At 40.9% G+C, this 19,408-nt stretch overlaps 1 protein-coding gene across 1 annotated transcript in view; it reads left to right on the top strand.

Annotated features, from left to right (window-relative positions):
- Window positions 1-596: 596 nt before the first annotated feature.
- Window positions 597-19,408, top strand: part of LOC134448748 (nuclear GTPase SLIP-GC-like) — a gene marked incomplete at its 5' end in the record, with an annotated part of 108,180 nt that continues 89,368 nt past the window's right edge. Inside the window, 4 exons of the mRNA XM_063198403.1 lie at window positions 597-638; window positions 7,896-7,993; window positions 10,384-10,606; window positions 11,022-11,156. Of these exons, the coding sequence (XP_063054473.1) occupies window positions 597-638; window positions 7,896-7,993; window positions 10,384-10,606; window positions 11,022-11,156 (498 nt within the window). The remainder of the gene's footprint in view (window positions 639-7,895; window positions 7,994-10,383; window positions 10,607-11,021; window positions 11,157-19,408) is intronic.

Below are 19,408 nucleotides of genomic sequence, written 5' to 3'. Positions count from 1 at the left end.
AATGCCTGATGTCTGCAAAGCATGGACTTGTTCTTGTTTTCTCTGCACAAAAATAGACCTGAAGTGTGCGGATTGTCTTCTTCTTATACTGAAATAACTAGTGGATTAAAGGTTGTGATTTAGGCTGTTTTTATTGCACAAAATGGGTGTTATTTTTTGTATCTTATATAAATAAACACACAAATAATTTCCCCCATTATTGCAGATATAGCCTAAGTCTGAAGTGTTTCACGTTAGGAACTAAAATATATTTAAAAGGATTCCAGTCAGGAACAAGTAAACTGTTTTTGACCACTGTTGACCACTGCTGACCTATTGGATTTAAGCATTCCAAGTCATGCATATTTGTGTAATAAGAGACGGTGTGATCGGAGGAGCCCAATAGCCTATATCAGGGCATAATTAATGTGCATAATTATTAGGCAACTTTGCTTTCCTATGGGAAAATATGCCACAAAATACCTCTAAAAAACTCCAAAAATACTATAAACAATTTTGATGTCTTCCAGAGGGGTGTGGCTGTCTTGAAATATTGGTCACATCCGTCTAAAGCACTGTTACAAAGCCATCAGTGTCACATGACATGAGCTCACAAAGTCACTACCAGATTTAGAAGAATTGAAGATGAAACTACCACAAAAGTATTACCTACAGTGATGTTATATTCCAGAACTGAAACCTACATTGAGTGTCCACAAGAACATTGTATTCAGCACTCAGAGACATGCCCAAGGTAAAACAGGCGGAAACCTGAAGACCACTCAACAAGAAACTTAAGTCAAGACTGGGTCAAGAAATGTCTACAGACAGTTTTTGTCAATGGTTTTATGAACTAGTGAAGATAACTGTTAATGGACCAGGTAGATGAGTCTATGGCTAGATCAGCAATGTGCACACTTACATGAGTTCCTGAGTTCCACTCAAATGCCAGCAAAGTACTGCATAAATACCATGGTCTTCAAAAAATGCAAATATATTCCTCTCAATGATCCAGCCATGGGCCCATCCACCGTGTCTGTCAAGAGTCACTTTCCCAAGTCCATATAGATCTAACTTTGAAAACTCTGTCCCCAGGAATTTTTGACCCAGTCTTGACTTAATTAACTTGTCTAGTGTCATCCCTTCTTACCTTGGCCATATCTCTGAGTGTCCAGAAGAACAGGGCATTGAGCACTCAGTGTAGGTTTCTGTTGTATAATACAGTGCCCTCCATAATTATTGGCACCCCTGGTTGAGATGTGTTTTTTAGCTTCCAATTATTTTATTTTTTTTCTAAATAATATGGGACCTTAATGGAAAAAAAGAGAAAAATCCAACCTTCAATACAAGTACATTTATTCAGTGGGGAAAAAATCCCACATAAAGAAATAATTATTTGACATCAAATAATGTGCGTCACAATTATTAGCACCCCTGGTGTTAATATTTTGTACAACCCCCTTTTGCCAACAAAACAGCACCTAATCTTCTCCTATAATGTTTCACAAGATGTGAAAAGACAGAAAGAGGGATCTTCAGCCATTCCTCTTTGCAGAATCTCTCTAAATCATCCAGAGACCTGGGTCCTCTCCTCTGTACTCTCCTCTTCAGCTCACCCCACAGGTTCTCAATGGGGTTGAGGTCAGGGGACTGAGATGGCCATGGGAGGAGCTTGATTTTGTGTCTGGTGAACCATTTCTGTGTAGATTTGGCCATATGTTTAGGGTCATTGTCTTGCTGAAAGACCCAGTGACGACCCAGCTTCAGCTTTCGGGCAGAGGGCAACAGATTTTGATTTAAAATGTCCTGGTATTTCAAAGCATTCATGATGCCATGCACCCTAACAAGGTTCCCAGGGCCTTTGGAAGCGAAACAGCCCCACAGCATCACTGACCCACCCCCATACTTCACAGTGGGTATGAGGTGCTTTTCAGCATGCGCATCTTTCGTGGTACGCCAGACCCACTTAGAGTGTTTGTTGCCAAAAAGCTCAATCTTGGTCTCATCTGACCAAAGCACACGGTCCCAGTTGAAGCCCCAATACCGCTTGGCGAACTCCAGATGCTTGCGTTTATGATTGTGAGTGAGGAAAGGTTTTCTCCGTGCATGCCTCCCAAACAGCTTGTTGGCGTGTAGACAGCGCCTGATGGTTGATTTGGAGACTTTGTGACCCCAGGATGCTACCATTTGTTGTAATTCTGTAACAGTGAGCTTTGGAGATCTTTTGATTTCTCTTACCATCCTCCTCACTGTGCGTGGTGGCAAAATAAACTTGGGTCCTCGTCCAGGCTTGTTTACCACTGTTCCAGTTGTTTTGAACTTCTTAATTATTCCTCTCACAGTGGATATGGGCAGCTGCAGTTGAGTGGCAATCTTCTTGTAGCCTCTGCCTGACCTGTGAAGGTCGACGCACATCTGCCTCACTTGTATGCTGTGTTCCTTTGTCTTTCCCATGTTTAAGAGAGGATAAGAGAAATGGACTCGGTGTCACGTCATATTTATGACCCAGGGAAACAGGAAGTGATGAATTACTAATTAAATGTTACTACATACTCTGGTAAACTTTGTAAACTACTGTAGAAATGACAGAAATGCTTCAATTATATTTATTTCCTGGGAATTGTTAAGGGTGCCAATAATTGTGGAACAGGTGATTTAATGAAAAATAATTATTTTTTAGTCAGGGATTTTTTTATTTTCTTACAATTCATTTGAGTTGAAGGCTACATTTTCCTACAATTTTCAGTGTGACAGTATTCTTCTGCAATAAACACTGAATTTATTTTAAGGCTTTTAACACATCTCAACCAGGGGTGCCAATAATTATGGAGGGCACTGTATTATAGGACTGCAGGGTAATACTTTTTTGTAGCTCCACCTTAAATTCTTCTCAATTTTTGGCTGTGACATTCCTTACGAGACTGATGACTTTGTAATGATGCATTTCATAATTCTGTGGTAAAGTGACCAACGTCTTGCCAATTCCACGACAGCCACATCCCTCTAGAAGACTTCAAAATTGTTAAACGACTTTTCAGAGTTTATTACATCTATTTTGTGGCCCATTTTCCAAGAAGACAACAAAGTTGCCTAATAATTATGCACACCTGATATAAGGTGTTGGGCACCTTCGACCACATCGCCATATTTTTATACAAATATGCATGGCCTGGGATACTTAAATCCGATAGGTTTTCAAGTTCATATAGATTCCTGTTGGAAAATAAGCATAACAAAGACAATATGGTCAAAAAACATGTTTGCCTAATAATTCTGTATATAAAAAATGAATGCGGATCATTTTTGACCCATGTGTGTCAATATCATATAATTGTATAAAAAAGATGTCTATTTCAAAGAATAACCATGAAGTATTTGAATTAAGTATTAATGTTGGGAGTTAATACTCCATAAATGACAAAAAGTTGAATTTTTTGTGAAAGAATCAAAATCCTTTTCCAATATGGCTAAGAGACATTAAGCTTGTGATGAAATTACATAGGAAATGAATGCGGGTCTATTTAGACCCATGTGTCTAAATATCATATAGTTATATAAAATGACTTCTATATCAAAGAATAACGATAAAGAATTTAAAGTAAGTATTGATGTTGGAAGTTAATAATCCATAAATGATAAAAAGTTGGACTTTTAGTAAAAGAATCAAAATCCTTTTCCAATATGGCTAAGAGACATTAAGCTTGTGATGAAATTACATAGGAAATGAATGCGGGTCTATTTAGACCCATGTTATGCGTTAAAGGGGTAGTAACCAAAAAAGTGTTTTCACGCAAAAAGTTATGATGCATAAAAATAAATTAAGTCATCTAAGGGACAAAAACAAGTCAATTGAGGAATTCATGGAGTGCTGAGTAAGAAAAATGTATTCTTACAAAGATATAGAAATTTTAAACTCAGCCGGGTCTATTTAGACCCATGATATGCGTTAAAGGGTTNAGTAATGATTATTTACCCTTACTTAAGTATTAGGTTATAGCAACTTTACTGATAAGTATGGCCCCTCATTTGGAAGTGTTACCTGAACCCTTTATTGGTAGCACCTTTTGTGATTGTCTGTATAGCAGTTGGTATGGTGCTCTAAGGCAGACTGCAGAATCAATAACAGTTTCTAGGTCTTAAGCTTATCGTTGTAAAAAAACTAATATGAATTGGCAAATGTCCTGCATACAGATTGGAGTCATGTGTGTGATCTTTCTAACAGTCTTTGAATGAAGTTTATAGGTTAAACGGTTCAGTCACAAATGGACCTCTCGTGGAAGATATGCTGACCTCTTCAGAAAGGCGTTTCAAGAGTCAATGGGAAAAGCAATGGGGCCAGCCCTTCCGTTTTTACACACCCGCCATTTAAAAAGTAATGGGAGTTGGGACATGATATTTTCACCGTGTGGAGTCATCTTCTAGAGCTCACTAACAACGCGTCAACTAAACTTCTAGGTGAAAGTGTTGATGTTTTATGAACGAAAAAGCCTCCTACACTCTGATCTGTAGAGTGGGACGGAACTCTGTCTCTGAAAGTTCTACCATTGTTTTCAATGGGGAACTTGCTCAAACTTGCACAAAATCGCCAAAAATGGAAAAACGACAAGAGACACGGACACGCTATAGCACAACAAATGATCTCCAAGCCGAGCCGGTCGTTTTAGTGTTGGAACGGTGTCTCTATCTCGAAAGGCCTAGAAGGAGACCCATTTTCTATTTGTACTGCTCTGCACAAGAGAAGCAAGCAAGCACAATTTTAAACCCAACCACTTCTTTCTATCTAAGGAAGAACTGCGCAGACACCAAAAAACAACTGTTCACCGAGGAGTGCTGGTCATTAAGCATTGCTGCTTCATTTTTTTCCTCCTAAACAGGTGCACTTAGGCTCAAGGAAATACACTGTATCACTTCAAGATATGATCAGATGTAACTCCAGTGTCAGACATAGCATCAACAATTAGAACTATTCCTGGTTCAGTCATTCGAATGGACACCAGCATTTCACCTGTACTCTTTCAACAGCATGCATGAGGCTAGCTTCATCAGTTATGATATGGAGGGAGACATTAATGGATTGCCAGTCCTGTAGAGCTCAATTGAATTTTGCATCTTCACAGCTTTTGACTTTGATGGCAACATCTACCGTAAGCTGGTAGTGTTCATTTCGCACAGACTTGCTGGGTTGAGGGAAGCTGACCAAATAGTGCATCACAATATGAGCAAGATGTGGTGTTGTTGTGGTGACAAGACATGGACAGCGGCATCCTGACTCAGTCCTACTTTGCCGCCATGAAGTTCCTTCATTTTCCTTTATGCTCTAGAGCAGGGATGGGAAACTGGAGGCCCGGGGGCCACATGCGGCCCGCGTCCTCACTCAATGCGGCCCGTAGATAAAATAGTAGGCCTAGTTAAAAAAAAGATCATGTTTTTTGTTAAATGACTACTGAATCAATCTGTTGTCATTATATGTTGCATAACAGAGTACTGAGTATGGAGTATTCTATTCCTTCCAAACAATATGGGCAGTCAGCCTCAGCCAGCAACCAACTGCACCTCACACGAATTGCAGTCCGATCCGTGGTTATATGGCCCTTCGATGGTGGCAATGAAAAAACTTGGCCCTCCTCACCATTAAGGAGTTTATGGACTGCCAAGAGGCGGGCATATCTCAGGAGATCATATGCAAAGAAGTACTTGATAAGGTTCCCCAAGGCAGCCAGATAACATGCCCAGTCCACTGGACGACAAGCACTTGAAGAGGTTTCCAAATAGGACTGGGTGTTACTGTACAATTGCAATGCATCTGGACTGTGCAGATGCAGAGCCTCATTGAAATCCACACACTTGGACTTGAATAGATTCAAGGGGATGAGCAGAGGAAATGGCATCAAATCTTGTCATCATAATAGCCAGACTAGTTGTGATGTGATATTCAAGGGCCCACTTGTATGCTTCCCACCAAAGACTCCATGGAGATCTGCTGAAGAGTATGAATCACTTTCAATTGAGCATGTGTCAATGCCACTTGCATCAGTTGTTTTGCCAAGACCATGCATTGCAGCAAAACACTACATACTGATGAGAGTTCTCCTCTCAGGACCTACTAAAACAGCAGTGAATCCCTGTGTCAACATCAGAACAGAAAATGGGTTGCATAATTTAGGGTAGGTCTTGAAAGTGGAGCGATGATCTCTGAGTTTGTCAGGCTATACGTCTCAGATTACAGGGATATCAGTAGAGATTTAGTGGCTGTTCAACTATGGATGTTTGGGTGTTTGTTCATCTATGGACAGAATGAGATAATCACGGTCAGTTTCCTATTCTGTACATTCTGCAGCAGTGCTGCTGTACTGTTGGTCGCATCTGTTGCTAAATAATTGGCAAGTGCCCATGTAAGAGTGAAGGCGTTGGAAACAGTAAAAAAAAGAAGGATCACCGCACACTGGTGGACTTAGTTTTTGCTGTTTTTATTTAGGTGAACAACGCGTTTCGCATTGCGCTTCGTCAGGTTCACTTTGACATTCGCATACCTCCCACAGGTGAAATAGGTGATTACCGGGTCACATGACCTCACCAGAATACCGTGACAGATCACAATAAAAATAGTAATATAAATAGAAATTCACATTTCATAACACTACAGCCACTATCTTTGAAGATACATTTGTTACATTAATTCCCATTTAGCCTGGCAAGAAAATCATTTTAGAAACATACAACATTCATCAGAAGGGCTTCAAATTGTTCATTTAGGGTCATGTTGCTCTTAATAACCTCTGTGTAAAAGTGCATAGTGCAAAACCCAATGTGCAAAGATGCAGTGTGTAATAAATATATACATATATACATTAAAATCTATACATTAACAATTCATGTTGTATCCCTTAATCTCAATCTATAGGATCATCAAAACAGTCAAGATCCATAATCATCATCAGTAGGGGCCTATATTAAAAAGTCAACAGAATCACAAAGTCAACAGAATCACAAAAATGCACTTAAATCTTGTAGTTCATTCAGGCCATGTGGTTCCACAGTGTTAAGTTCATTTATCCAGAAGGCCTCTCTCTGTAAAAGCTGTTTAATTAGGTTGCCCCCTCGTGGGCTAGGTTGTACCCGTTCAAGGCCAATGAATCTTAAAGTAGAGGCTGATCCATGGTTCATAGCTTTATAATGTCTGGCTATGGCGTAGTCCATATTGCCATTTCTTATCGCCCCTTTGTGCTCAGCAATTCTCATTTTTAGGTTGCGTTTTGTTTGACCTACATACAGTAATCCACATGGACACTTCAACATGTACACAACATGTGTGGACTGGCAATTGATAAATTCTTTTATATGGTATTTTTTGCCAGAGTGGGGATGACTAAAAACTTTGGTGTCAAAGGTGTGAGAGCAACATGCGCATTTCCCACATCTGAAATTGCCATTCAGTCCTCTATCAAGCCAAGTTGTTTTAAGGGTTTTCCATGTATGTAGAGCTGACCACAATGTCTCTTGTGTTCTGGCCTCTTTTAAAGCAGAACCTTGGTGGTGATGATGAGAGGTGTTGTAAGCTAGGATCACACTGTAAAATAGTCCAATGTTTTTTGATAATGTTTTTGACTTGTTTTGATGCCGTGGAATATTCAGTCACAAATGTAATTCTGTCGTTACCATGTTTGGGTCTAGGATCAAGTAGTGACATTCTGTCTCTGCCATGGGCTTTTTCAATGGCTTCATCAATGAGTGTTGGGTCATACCCTCTTTGTTGAAAACGTTGGGCCATTTCATTAGCTTTGGTATCAAAATCGTTTTCGTTGCTGCATATTCTTCTGAGCCTGACAAACTGTCCATAAGGAATATTTTTAATAGTATGGTCAGGGTGGAAGCTAGATGCATGTAAAATCGTGTTCCTATCTGTGTCCTTTCTGTAGATAGAGGTTTCCAACCTTTTTTCAGCATTCACTGATATGAGTAAGTCCAGAAAATGGATTTTCTCAGAATTATATTCCATGGTAAATTTCAGTGAGGGGTAAGTTCCATTTATGTAGTCATTAAACTTCGTCAGTTCTTCTTCAGACCCCACAAATTTGAAGCCCTTCTGATAAATGTTGTATATTTCTAAAATAATTTGCTTGCCAGGCTAAATGGGAATTAATGTAACAAATGTATCCTCAAAGATAGTGGCTGTAGTGTTATGAAATGTGAATTTCTATTTATATTACTATTTTTATTGTGATCTGTCACGGTATTCTGGTGAGGTCATGTGACCCGGTAATCACCTATTTCACCTGTGGGAGGTATGCGAATGTCAAAGTGAACCTGACGAAGCGCAATGCGAAACGCGTTGTTCACCTAAATAAAAACAGCAAAAACTAAGTCCACCAGTGTGCGGTGATCCTTCTTTTTTTACTATGGATTACTGATAACTGCACTTCACCAGCACCTGGAACCTGGCTGTGCATAGGAGTTCCAGATCTTTGATGACTGTGTTGGAAACAGTGTTGTCTACATTTCAGGCAGGCATGGGTGAGCGGTTAGGGCGTCAGACTTGCATCCCAGAGGTTGCCGGTTCGACTCCCGACCCGCCAGGTTGGTGGGGGGAGTAATCAACCAGTGCTCTCCTCCATCCTCCTCCATGACTGAGGTACCCTGAGCATGGTACCGTCCCACCGCCACTGAGGGCTGCCCCCTTGCACGGGTGAGGCATAAATGCAATTTCGTTGTGTCCAGTGTGCAGTGTTCACTTGTGTGCTGTGGAGTGCTGTGTCACAATGACAATGGGAGTTGGAGTTTCCCAATGGGCTTTCACTTTCACTTCTTTGTTTGAAAGTTGTACATTGAACTGGCCTAGTCCTTATGGTTGGTAGCTGCAAGTGTTTGAAATCAAACCTGAGATGTGGGGAGCTTCTCAGGGATGACAAGGAGTTGGTTGACGGCATCTAAATCTTCATCTCTTTGATTCATTACAAGCACTGTGCCATGGAAGGTGTTCTGTCCCGTGGGGTGTTTTCTAGGAGTTTAAGGTTGTACAGTAAATGGTTGCACACTGAAGAAGGCACACACCGAAACACGTTGTGCAATAAAAAACACTGCTATGCAAGGTGCGGCCTCCTTCTTGAAACATTGAATTTAATATTTGGGCCAGCACCCTCAGAGGTTCAAACAATTAAGAGTGACGCCTGCTCCAAGGAGAAAATTGTACAGTAAATGGCAAACCAAACATTTACTCTACAATTACTTTAAACAAAATCAGGTAAACAAAACCCACCCGACTTGTTCTTGCATTTCAGAACACCTTGTCCTATTCGCTTTTCGAGTCCAATTATTCTTTGGTAGTCACTGCCAATACAAATTACTCACTTTGGTTACTTTATTCCCCGACCCTCCATAGAGAAATAATGACTTTAGTTGCTCTGGTAGCGTTGGAAACCTTTGGTCTACACACACAAGTAGACAATTCTTATCTTTATTGCTGCACCCCCTGGAGGCGTAATCAATTTGAAACCCATTATTTTCTCACAGTACTGACCCTAATAAAATGTAAATCTTTATTATGTATATGATGTGCACAGATCCAATGAGACGGATGCCATGGTAGTCATATCTCCCACAGCAGGCTTGTAGGTGGACAAAATAGCCTTTAAATCTACAAAATATGTCTAATAGCAACTTCTGATCATAATGAAGCTGTCATAAATGGACTCAGCATCATCGATAACCCTGAAATTGACATCAAGATTGTGAAAATGTGATCATTATTAGTATAGATATGGGTTCGGTAGCTATACTGGCCAGGGCGAGAAAGCGCCCCCTAGAGGAGGGGTATAACGGGGTCAGAAAATTCGACACCCATCATTTTTCAGTAGTAGGACCCCAAACAAAGCAAATTATGCAAAAAAATCAATTTTAGCACAAAAATCCTACGGAATGACACTTCATACCACACTATGAGCTGAAGGGCCGGTCCGATTGCCAAACCGCAATGTATTGAGGCTTTGAGAGGGAGGTTTACTAACGTTCCACACCACACTCTGCTAGTTGGACTCTCCTCCTCCTCCCTCCAACTCCCATTGCCATTGTCATTGTGACACAGCACTCCACAGCACACAAGTGAACACTGCACACAACAAAATTGCATTTATGCCTCACCCGTGCAAGGGGGCAGCCCTCAGTGGCGCCCCATGGGGAGCAGTGCGTTGGGACGGTACCATGCTCAGGGTACCTCAGTCATGGAAGAGGATGGGGGAGAGCACTGGTTGATTACTCCCCCCACCAACCTGGCGGGTCGGGAGTCGAACCGGCAACCTCTGGGATGCAAGTCTGACGCCCTAACCGTTCACCCATGACTGCCCTACATTACTGTTACATTTACATTTACTGTTACATTTAAAGCAACTCAACCCCCTTACTTTTGTGCAGCACCAGTATTCAGGACTTGCTAAAGACACCAACGCAGACAACTACCATTGGACTGTTTGGACAAACAGGTTGTGGAAAAAGCTCCCTACTAAATACTCTCCTGGGAGAACCTGACCTGTTACCTACGGGGCAATTGGAAGCCTGTACATCAGTCATTATACAGGTGGAGGCCAAGTCTGAGGATAACAACTACAAAGCAACTATTGATTTCATCTCAGAAGAGGTATTTGCCATTTAAATATAGCTACAGCTCACTTGCAATTGCATGGCAGAGGCTGCATTCCAATATACAAACTTGCGTCCTCCACTTGTGCATGTGGCCTCGTACCAGGAAGTAATACGTTGTGATGACAACACTGACAACAGCATTATATTTCAATATCTTGCAAAAGCTCAGTTGTAAAGTCATTGCCTCATTTGCAAACTGGATGGTGAATGAAGAATAGTCCCCCAAAAGTTCTTGTGGCTAGGCTGACAGCTGGGAAACGTAATTGTTTTCTCCACGGAGGAGGGGACAGCAGGCGGGGCGAGGCCACAAGCACAAGTGGAGGACGCAAGGTTGCATATTGGAATGCACCCATAGTGTATCAGATGTACTCTATCTTATAGTACAACAAAATATTTCTGCTTATCTGTAGGAATGGCATAAGGAGCTAAAAGGTCTATTAGAAGACCTTGAAGAAGACAGGACTTCATCCATTAGCCAAATGGCAGAGGACAAAGTCAGTGCACTGTATGGCAGTGATGCCACCAGCAAAAGCTTTGATGAATTAGTGGGTAGCAGTTATTCACATATAAATGATTTGCTCACAGAAGGCACTAAATGTTTCTCATATTCTGAGGTAAGTTTTAGCTGTTGTCAGGATCCAAACAGTTACCTTGACACTATGATGTAAACGATCAATTAAACTAAAATGTGTAAATATTCCACTTTATTCCAAATCAAATGTCTTGGTCTGAAAAGTGACTTAATGGTCAGGGGGAAAGTACAGTCTTATAAAGTAACTTTTGTCATTTTTATTTCAATATTTGGGTTTTATTGGTCGTTAACTGTTTATAATAAAGGGGCCCTAGTATGCTTTTCCATGTCCACGACCCAGTGTTTTACCCGAACGAGTTAAATGAATGATCACTCATGAACGCGTTCATATTTTGAGTGAATTGAACGTACACAGTATTTAGCCTACTAGATCATGAACGAACTATGAACGCGTTTATTCTGGTGCCTGTGAACGACACACGCTGTGTCGTTCATTCCGAATATTTCATTAATATTCCTGCAGAAACCCCGACTTAAAATTGTCAGAGAGTCTAGTATTATGTCTTATCCATTCTCTTTGACAGCGTTTAAGAGGCAGAACCAAGCAAACAGCAGGAATACTTAAAATCAGAGCTGCCAGCAACCAACCAGTAGTGTTGTCATACAGTGAGTTTTCTGACTTCCCGGTGATTTTTTAGAGAAACACTTCTAGCGACCATCTTTTGGGCGTCTGGAATAAAGCCGGGCATACACTGTGCAATTTTTTCAGTCATGGGTATTAAGCTTCGCGATTTAAAAGTTCATATCTCACGACTCACGCCCTCACACTATACGAGCCGATGGTCGTATGCGAGCAGAATGGTCCGACTGTTTGACACGACACGCATGTTTCCCGGGGCTGCAGAGGAGAGAACATGTGCATCTGAGGTGGAGATGAGGACGTGATCAAGAGCGAATCGTACGGGCCTATTAACTTGACAAATTGGGCCGTAGCACTGCTTTAACTGTGCCAATTAGTCAGGAGGCGCGACCAGGATTTCAAACAGCTTTGATTTTCCTGCCACCCTGCGATTGCACGATCGTGAGGCGAAATCTCTTGACGTTACCGCATGTACACAGCACGATGCGAGACTCACGATTGACCAGCGATTGAGCAAGAAATCAGGCCGACTCCCTAAAAGTTGTGTGAGTGCCAAATCGGGGCAAAAGTCGCACAGTGTAAGCCCAGCTTGAGTGCTCTAGCTTCACTATTTAAGTTAAAATGCGCCGCGCAGCACCAACAACAAGAGAAAGCTGTCTGCTGGCAAAGTTTGTGCACGAGACAGAGAACAACAGTGCTGGAAATATGTTACAAAATCCATGCAGCCGTGTTAAGTCCAGTACATGAAGTAAAAAAAAAAAAAGAAATCGCTAAGCTGGCACACATAGAATCTAAACAATGTAGTAGCCTGACCAAATTAACCAAAACAAAGACTTAACACATTGCAGAGCATTATAAGGTTATAAAATTAAATAGGACTATACTGCCCTACAATATCAGAACGCATTATCTTGAAAATGGTCGAAAATGGGTTTAGACCGGAAATTGGCTTTAAAATACCTTCTTTTTCTTGTGTTAAAATTTTTTGGCCCAACTTGGTCCCGTTTCGGAAAAAAACGCAAAAAACTGATTATACTGCGCTTTTTGGTTTTAGGAGGTTACGTCGTACTAGCCAAGAACGCAGTATAATGCGAATTATACTGCACTTCTCCATTGACACCGTGGTTTTGGTGTAGACAGTAATACCACAACAGAGCGCAGTATAATGATTTTTCAGCTAAAAAGTAATGAGAATGTTGTTTTTTTGCTTTTTTCTTGTGTGCATAAATTTTCACCATAAAAAAGTATTATATGAAAGTGTCATCACCGCTTTACCTCCAACACAGTTGCGTGGACAGAAAGGAAACTTTAAAGCCTTTTTTCTCAGTTTGCCATTTTGAATTATACTGCGTTCTGAAATTGTAGGGATTAAAATAATCAGATTCTTGAAAAAAAAAACAGTAGGCCTATCTGAACTTGACAGTAGGCCTACCGATATTCCTCTGTAGACTTCCATTATGCTTCAAACGTTCTCACCAAAGGACCACTGAACTGAATTGACGCACTCGAGCTGTAGGCACTGCAAATCCATGTCGCTTGCTTAGACCAGTGTATAGCCTACATTTCAATGTGGTCTTATTTTTTGGTGAAATGTCAAGATAATGTTACAATGTTCATATTAATGTCCTAGTCATTAAAATAAGGATAGCAATTAGATGGCCTCACAGACTCTAGACTTTGCAGTGGTGGCGACAACTGAGAAATGTGATCATGGGAAAAATATAGCCTATCCAGGGCTTTTTCTGAACGGGGAAATAGGGGCGCTCCACCCTCATACATGTGGTGCTCATATGTTTACATACCCCAGCAGAATATACGCTTTCTTGGCAATTTCTCACAAAATATGAAGGATTACACAAAACCTTTTTTTTCACTCATTGCTAGTAACTGGCTTAAGATATCTATTAGCATTTTTTTGTGTTTACTTTTACAAAAGTATGATCACAACCCAAACTACCCAAATGACCCTGTTCAAAAGTTTACATACCCTAGTTTCTGATGCTGAATATGGCCCTGTTTAACATCAGGGACCGCTCTAAATTGTTTGTGGTAGCTGTGGATAAGGCTCTTAATGTTCTCAGATGACAAAACAGCACATTCTTCCTGGCAGAATGGTTGTTTTCTATAAAATTGTTGGGTGTCTTGCTGGAACCTCACATTTGAGGTTTCCCCTGAATGGCTCAATGATGTTGAGATCAGGAGAGTAAGCCGGTCACTCAAAAACTTCATTTTATTCTTTCTGAAGCTAATGACGGGTTGATTTGGCTTTCTGTGTTGAAATATTGTCATGTTGGCATGTCCAAACAATGGACCATGTGCAGTTTCAAGGCTGATGAGTGTCAAGTTTCCTCCAGTATTTTCCACAGGGCAATGTATTCATCATTCTGCGAGTATGGACCAAAAGTATAGTGCATTTGTAACTCAAATGTCCCCATGACATCAGTGGTCCATGACCATGTTTCACAGAAGGGCATGGTGTAACTTTCATCATAGGCTCCGTTGACTGTTCTCCAAATGGTACTGTTAATAGTGGCTGAAAAAAGTTCCATATTGATCTAATTTATCCAAATGACTTTGTCACAGGCATTCTGATGCTTCTCACTGTGCTATTTGGTGTATCATATGCAAAATAACATGTTTGCATTTTTGTAGTAATGGCTTTCTCCTGGCAACCCCCAACAGCCCATCTTTCCTCAAGGGCCTCTTTGCTGTACACTTTAAAACATTTTTTCATGTTGTCCTATATTTCACCTGAAGTTATTTTTTGGTTTTCCTATGCCTCCTGAACAATTCCCCTTGCAATGATCATTGCTATGCAACGATTCCCTTGCCCAATGGCTTGATTCCAATCAAACCCCCTCATATTGCATTTCTGAATTGAAATTCCAACAGTGCCAACATGACAATATTTCGACACAGAAAGCCAAATCAACCCGTCATTAGCTTCAGATAGAATAAAATGAAGGTTTTTGAGCGACCATCTCACTCTCCTGATCTCAACATCATTGAGCCACTCAGGGGAAACCTCAAATGTGAGGTTCCAGCAAGACACCCAAATATATTATAGGAAATAACCATTCTGCCAGGAAGAATGTGCTGTTTTGTCATCTGAGAACATTAAGAGCCTTATCCACAACTACCACAAACAATTTAGAGCGGTCCCTGATGTTAAACAGGACCATATTCAGCATCAGAAACTAGGGTATGTAAACTTTTGAACAGGGTCATTTGGGTAGTTTGGGTTGTGATCATGCTTTTGAAAAAGTAAACACAAAAAATTGCTAATAAATATCTTAAGCCAGTCACTAGCAACGAGTCAAAAAAAAGGTTTTGTGTAATCCTTCATATTTGGTGAGAAATCGCAGAGAAAGCGTATATTCTGCTGGGGTATGTAAACATATGAGCGCCACTGTACCTCCGCGGGTGCACCCTCATACTTCTTTTATATATATATATATATATATATATATATATATATATATATAAAAATTACTTTTTTGAGCGCCCCTAATAAATTCCCCCCTTCACCCCCCGCAACCTGCCATGATGCTCCCTCATGCCAAAAATTCCTAGAAAAAGCCCTGTATCCACAACGTTTAGGCCTACACCTTAATATTTGAATCTATACAAGGTCATATTAAGAGTAGTCTACAGTGTGTAGTCAGTTTTTATTCATCAGACACACCTTGAGTGGACAATGATGATTTGTTTGATGGGTGAAGGTAGAGATGGCGTCCGCGCCTTTGTCTTACTTGAGAAGTTTCGCTCGGTGCGTAATTCCAAACCAAAAATGCAGTGTGAAGAAAAAGGAGTCGCACAGCTTGATGCTGTTCAGTGAAACTGTATTAAAAGCTGAAAATAAAGAGAAGCCAAAACAAAAAGTGGGATGCAAAGGTTTCGGGTCTAGCCCATCATAAGTGTTCCCAGTGTTTGAAGGCTGAACAGTCGGACAAGTCGAACAACTTCCCGTGACCTGCGCTGACATGCGTTGCCTGTTGTTTTTAGTTAAATAAAGTGTCCTAGTAAGGATTTTTTTGTTTGCATAAAATTGAATGCTTGGTGTGCTGATGGTCACGCAAATAGGCCAGTGTTTCCCAACCTTTTTCGTGCCAAGGCACACTTTTTCCATTGAAAAAATCCTGCGGCACACCACCAACCAAAAATAATGAAAACAAATTATTCTCTGATAAGAATGACTATATTGTTAAAATAGGCGGCTACAAAGTGTCTTGAATAGCAATCAAATAAACACATAACTGTCATATTTTACATTTCCTCTTTTAAATAAAAAGTGCACTTAATATTCACTTCTTAAAGAAGCTATAAACTTCAAAGTATGCCTACAATTTACAAATTGTTATTCTGTCCAAAAGCATTCTATTAGCAGGAATACAGAAAATAATGCTTATTCTGAGAGTAGCAACATTTGGGAAATATTTCACTGAAGATGCATACGTACAAATATCAATCTCTGTATATTTTACTCACTTAATCTTAATGTGAAACCTATGCGTCTTTCACCTTTGGCTAAGGCCCGCCCTAAAATGCTGTTTGACAACAATTACAGCGCTGCAAAAGGACGAGGTCGGTCAGAAGAAGTCGGACAGTTTGACAGCGCTCCATGAACTCAAAGCGGAAATCTCATGTTTTCAAAGGCAATATATTACAGTCATATTATTATTATTAAAAACGGATTGGAAATTGTGCCTGGGGTGTTTGTGACAAAGGTTTCCCCACAAGTTTCCCCGCGAGGTAACAGGAGGTGATTGCTTTCCCCTTTCCCTAAAACCGGGCTAATTATGCTTACCAGTTAACCTGATATTATCTTGATATTATTAACCTGATATTATCCTAGCTTACATAACACTTGTCTTTATCTTTTTCTCTACTGCTGATGCTTCTTCACAGTAGGTGACAACATCACCATTTATTAATATTGGGGGAGATGATGTAAGAATCATTACAATTCAACTTTTTGTTCATAAAAATTACTGAAATGCCTCAGTATTTTATAATCAAATTATACATTTTCCTACATGTACCTTCTACAGACAAAAAAATAATCAGAAAATGCTTCAGTTTCATATTCAATTCCAGCTCCTTAACACCCCCAAGTGACCAAATGCTCTGTTTGGCTGGTACAAATGATAACTTAAAGGGACAGTTTGGTCAATTTCAACATGCAGTTGTAATGCTCACACTACCCTGGACTTGTCAGTGCCTGAGATTTTTTTTTCTTCTTCTTCAGCCGTTTCCGAGATCCTGGTCATTGTAATGGGGGCAGCTCTTTGTTTACATTTCAAAAAAACATTTTTATTTATTCCCAAAAACATCCAAAAGGTTATAAAACATCAGCAGACAACTAGCAAACAGCAGTACCTTTTGGGAAAATATTTGGAGTTGGCCTATGTTTCATTTTTTAAAAATGTAAACAAACGCTGCCCCCATTAGAATTGCTCATATCTCGGAAAGGGCTGAGCCGAAAAATGTGGCATCACCAGGTACTGACAAGTCAAGGGTAGCGTGAGCAATATAACTGCATGTTGAAATTGACCAAACTGTCCCTTTAATAGCCACTTACTAGCCAGACTGGTGGTATGTTTGACTAGTAAGATTAACAGCCATATTGGCTGGTGATCAATAAAGTTAATTTAGAGGCCTGAATTCCAGCACACTATATCATAGCATTTTATTGGTGTTATGGTGTGAAACAAAAAAAAAACATCTTCCATGAAAGTTTAATAAATTATGGTAGTTCAAAGTACTGTGAAGAGCAAGATAAACTATTTGCCAGATACACAGGATGTTAGGCTAAAATGCATTAAAATGCAGGAAATTGCATCTAAGAAAAGCACATTTTTCTGGGGGAGGACCCCTACACCCCCTGCCTGAATGAAGTGTCCCATATCTTCTCCCTTGACATTTGGCAACCCTAGGTGTAGAGCAGACTATGCAAAACAAAGTAGCCTCTCAGATGGGCCCGCCGGCGACCCCGTTGCTTTGTCATGCCAAGTTGTTGCGCCGTGAATTGCCGCGCCGCGATAAGTTGCTACTCAAAAAATGTTTTAAAGGTTGGCAGGTATGGATGGACGTTTTTTGTTAGGGCTACTGAAGATACATCAATGCAATTCGCTACCTGCTGCCACCTAGTGATAAGGAATTATTTCATGCTTAGGACGCCAGTCAACAGCAGACACTAGGCTACTAGAAAATGACATAGGCATTAGGCCTATTTGTTGATAATAACGATGAATTCCACCAAAAAAATAATCCCCAAGAATTTTCCACGGCACACCTGACGATCTCTCACGGCACACTAGTGTGCCGCGGCACAGTGGTTGGGAAACCCTAGGTGGGATCGAGATGCCGTCAACGCATGCATGCGCAATGCGCATGTAGACAGCAATGCACCCTGGATGAAAATGCTGCATGACGGTTAGATTTCCTGTCAAACTTCGAAATTTCGTCGATGTTGCGTTGACGAGGTGACATGTCACATGGTGTCAAACTATCGCGGGATGCATGCGACTGCAGTCAGATCTTGCAACCTCTGCAGTTGCTTATCCCCTTCAACGCTCGTCGGCGGACTGCCTCCGAGGTCACGCGCCCATGAACTGGTTGGTCAACAACTCACTCACGTCTGTATATGAGTCTTGTCTCACACCTCTACACAAGTTTGCGCAGGTCCCCACTTCAGCTCCTCCTCACTGCCTGTCCCCCCACTCCTCACACGTGGTGTGTTAGTAGAGCAAACTGGTGCGAGCTCATAGTCTTGTTCATATTTGTGGCCGACTGTAAATGCGCTGTATGTATTAACACCCACATTGTGACAACAAGTTCTCGCTCACGTGCATTTCGCAACATCGACGCTCGCAACAAACTCATACGCGCCTACTGAAATAGGCTATATGCCTATGACTCCAGTGCACTTTCCAACACCAAATCACAGCACATTATGCACAGTCGCTTTGGGCAATCCTCACGCTGTCTTTTCTGTAAGCCTACCATTGGCTCCTAGCTCCACGATGACTACTCTACTCTGACTACACCCTGTCTAAATTGACATAAGGCATAGGCCTAAACGTTGCACATTGTTTATTTTACGCGTAGGCTATATCTTTTTTTCCTCTGCCAGCATCCGCATTATCTCATTCCCCAGTTGGCCCCACCACTGCAAAATAGGCTAGTGATCCATGAGTGGATACTAGACTATGTCTAAGCATCATATTTGAGACATTCTCGTGATATTTCACCAAAAAAAGACAGACGAGGCATGAAATGTAGCCTACACGTGTCTAACAAAGCAAGCGACATGAATTTGCAGTGCCTGTAGCTCGAGCGCGTCATTTCATTTGGTGAGAAAGTTTGCAACGCACGTTATAATGGAAGCTTACAGAAGAATATCGGTCTACTGTCAAGTGCAGATAATATTTTTTCACTATAATCAGATTGTTTGAATTCATAGGGGGAAATTGTCCCGTACTAGTGGACGAGTTTGTTGCAAGCGCCGATGTTGCGAAGGCAAGTGAGCGAGAACTTGTTGTCACGATGTGGGTGGTATTAAATACAGCACATTTAAAGCCGGCCTCAAATATGCACGAGACGATGAGCTCGCACCAGTTTGA

This window comes from Engraulis encrasicolus, chromosome 5 (assembly GCF_034702125.1).
Source record: "Engraulis encrasicolus isolate BLACKSEA-1 chromosome 5, IST_EnEncr_1.0, whole genome shotgun sequence".
Classification (NCBI taxonomy): Eukaryota; Metazoa; Chordata; class Actinopteri; order Clupeiformes; family Engraulidae; genus Engraulis; species Engraulis encrasicolus.
The sequence above is the reverse complement of the archived record's forward strand: the minus strand, read 5'-3'. Positions and strand labels throughout refer to the sequence as shown.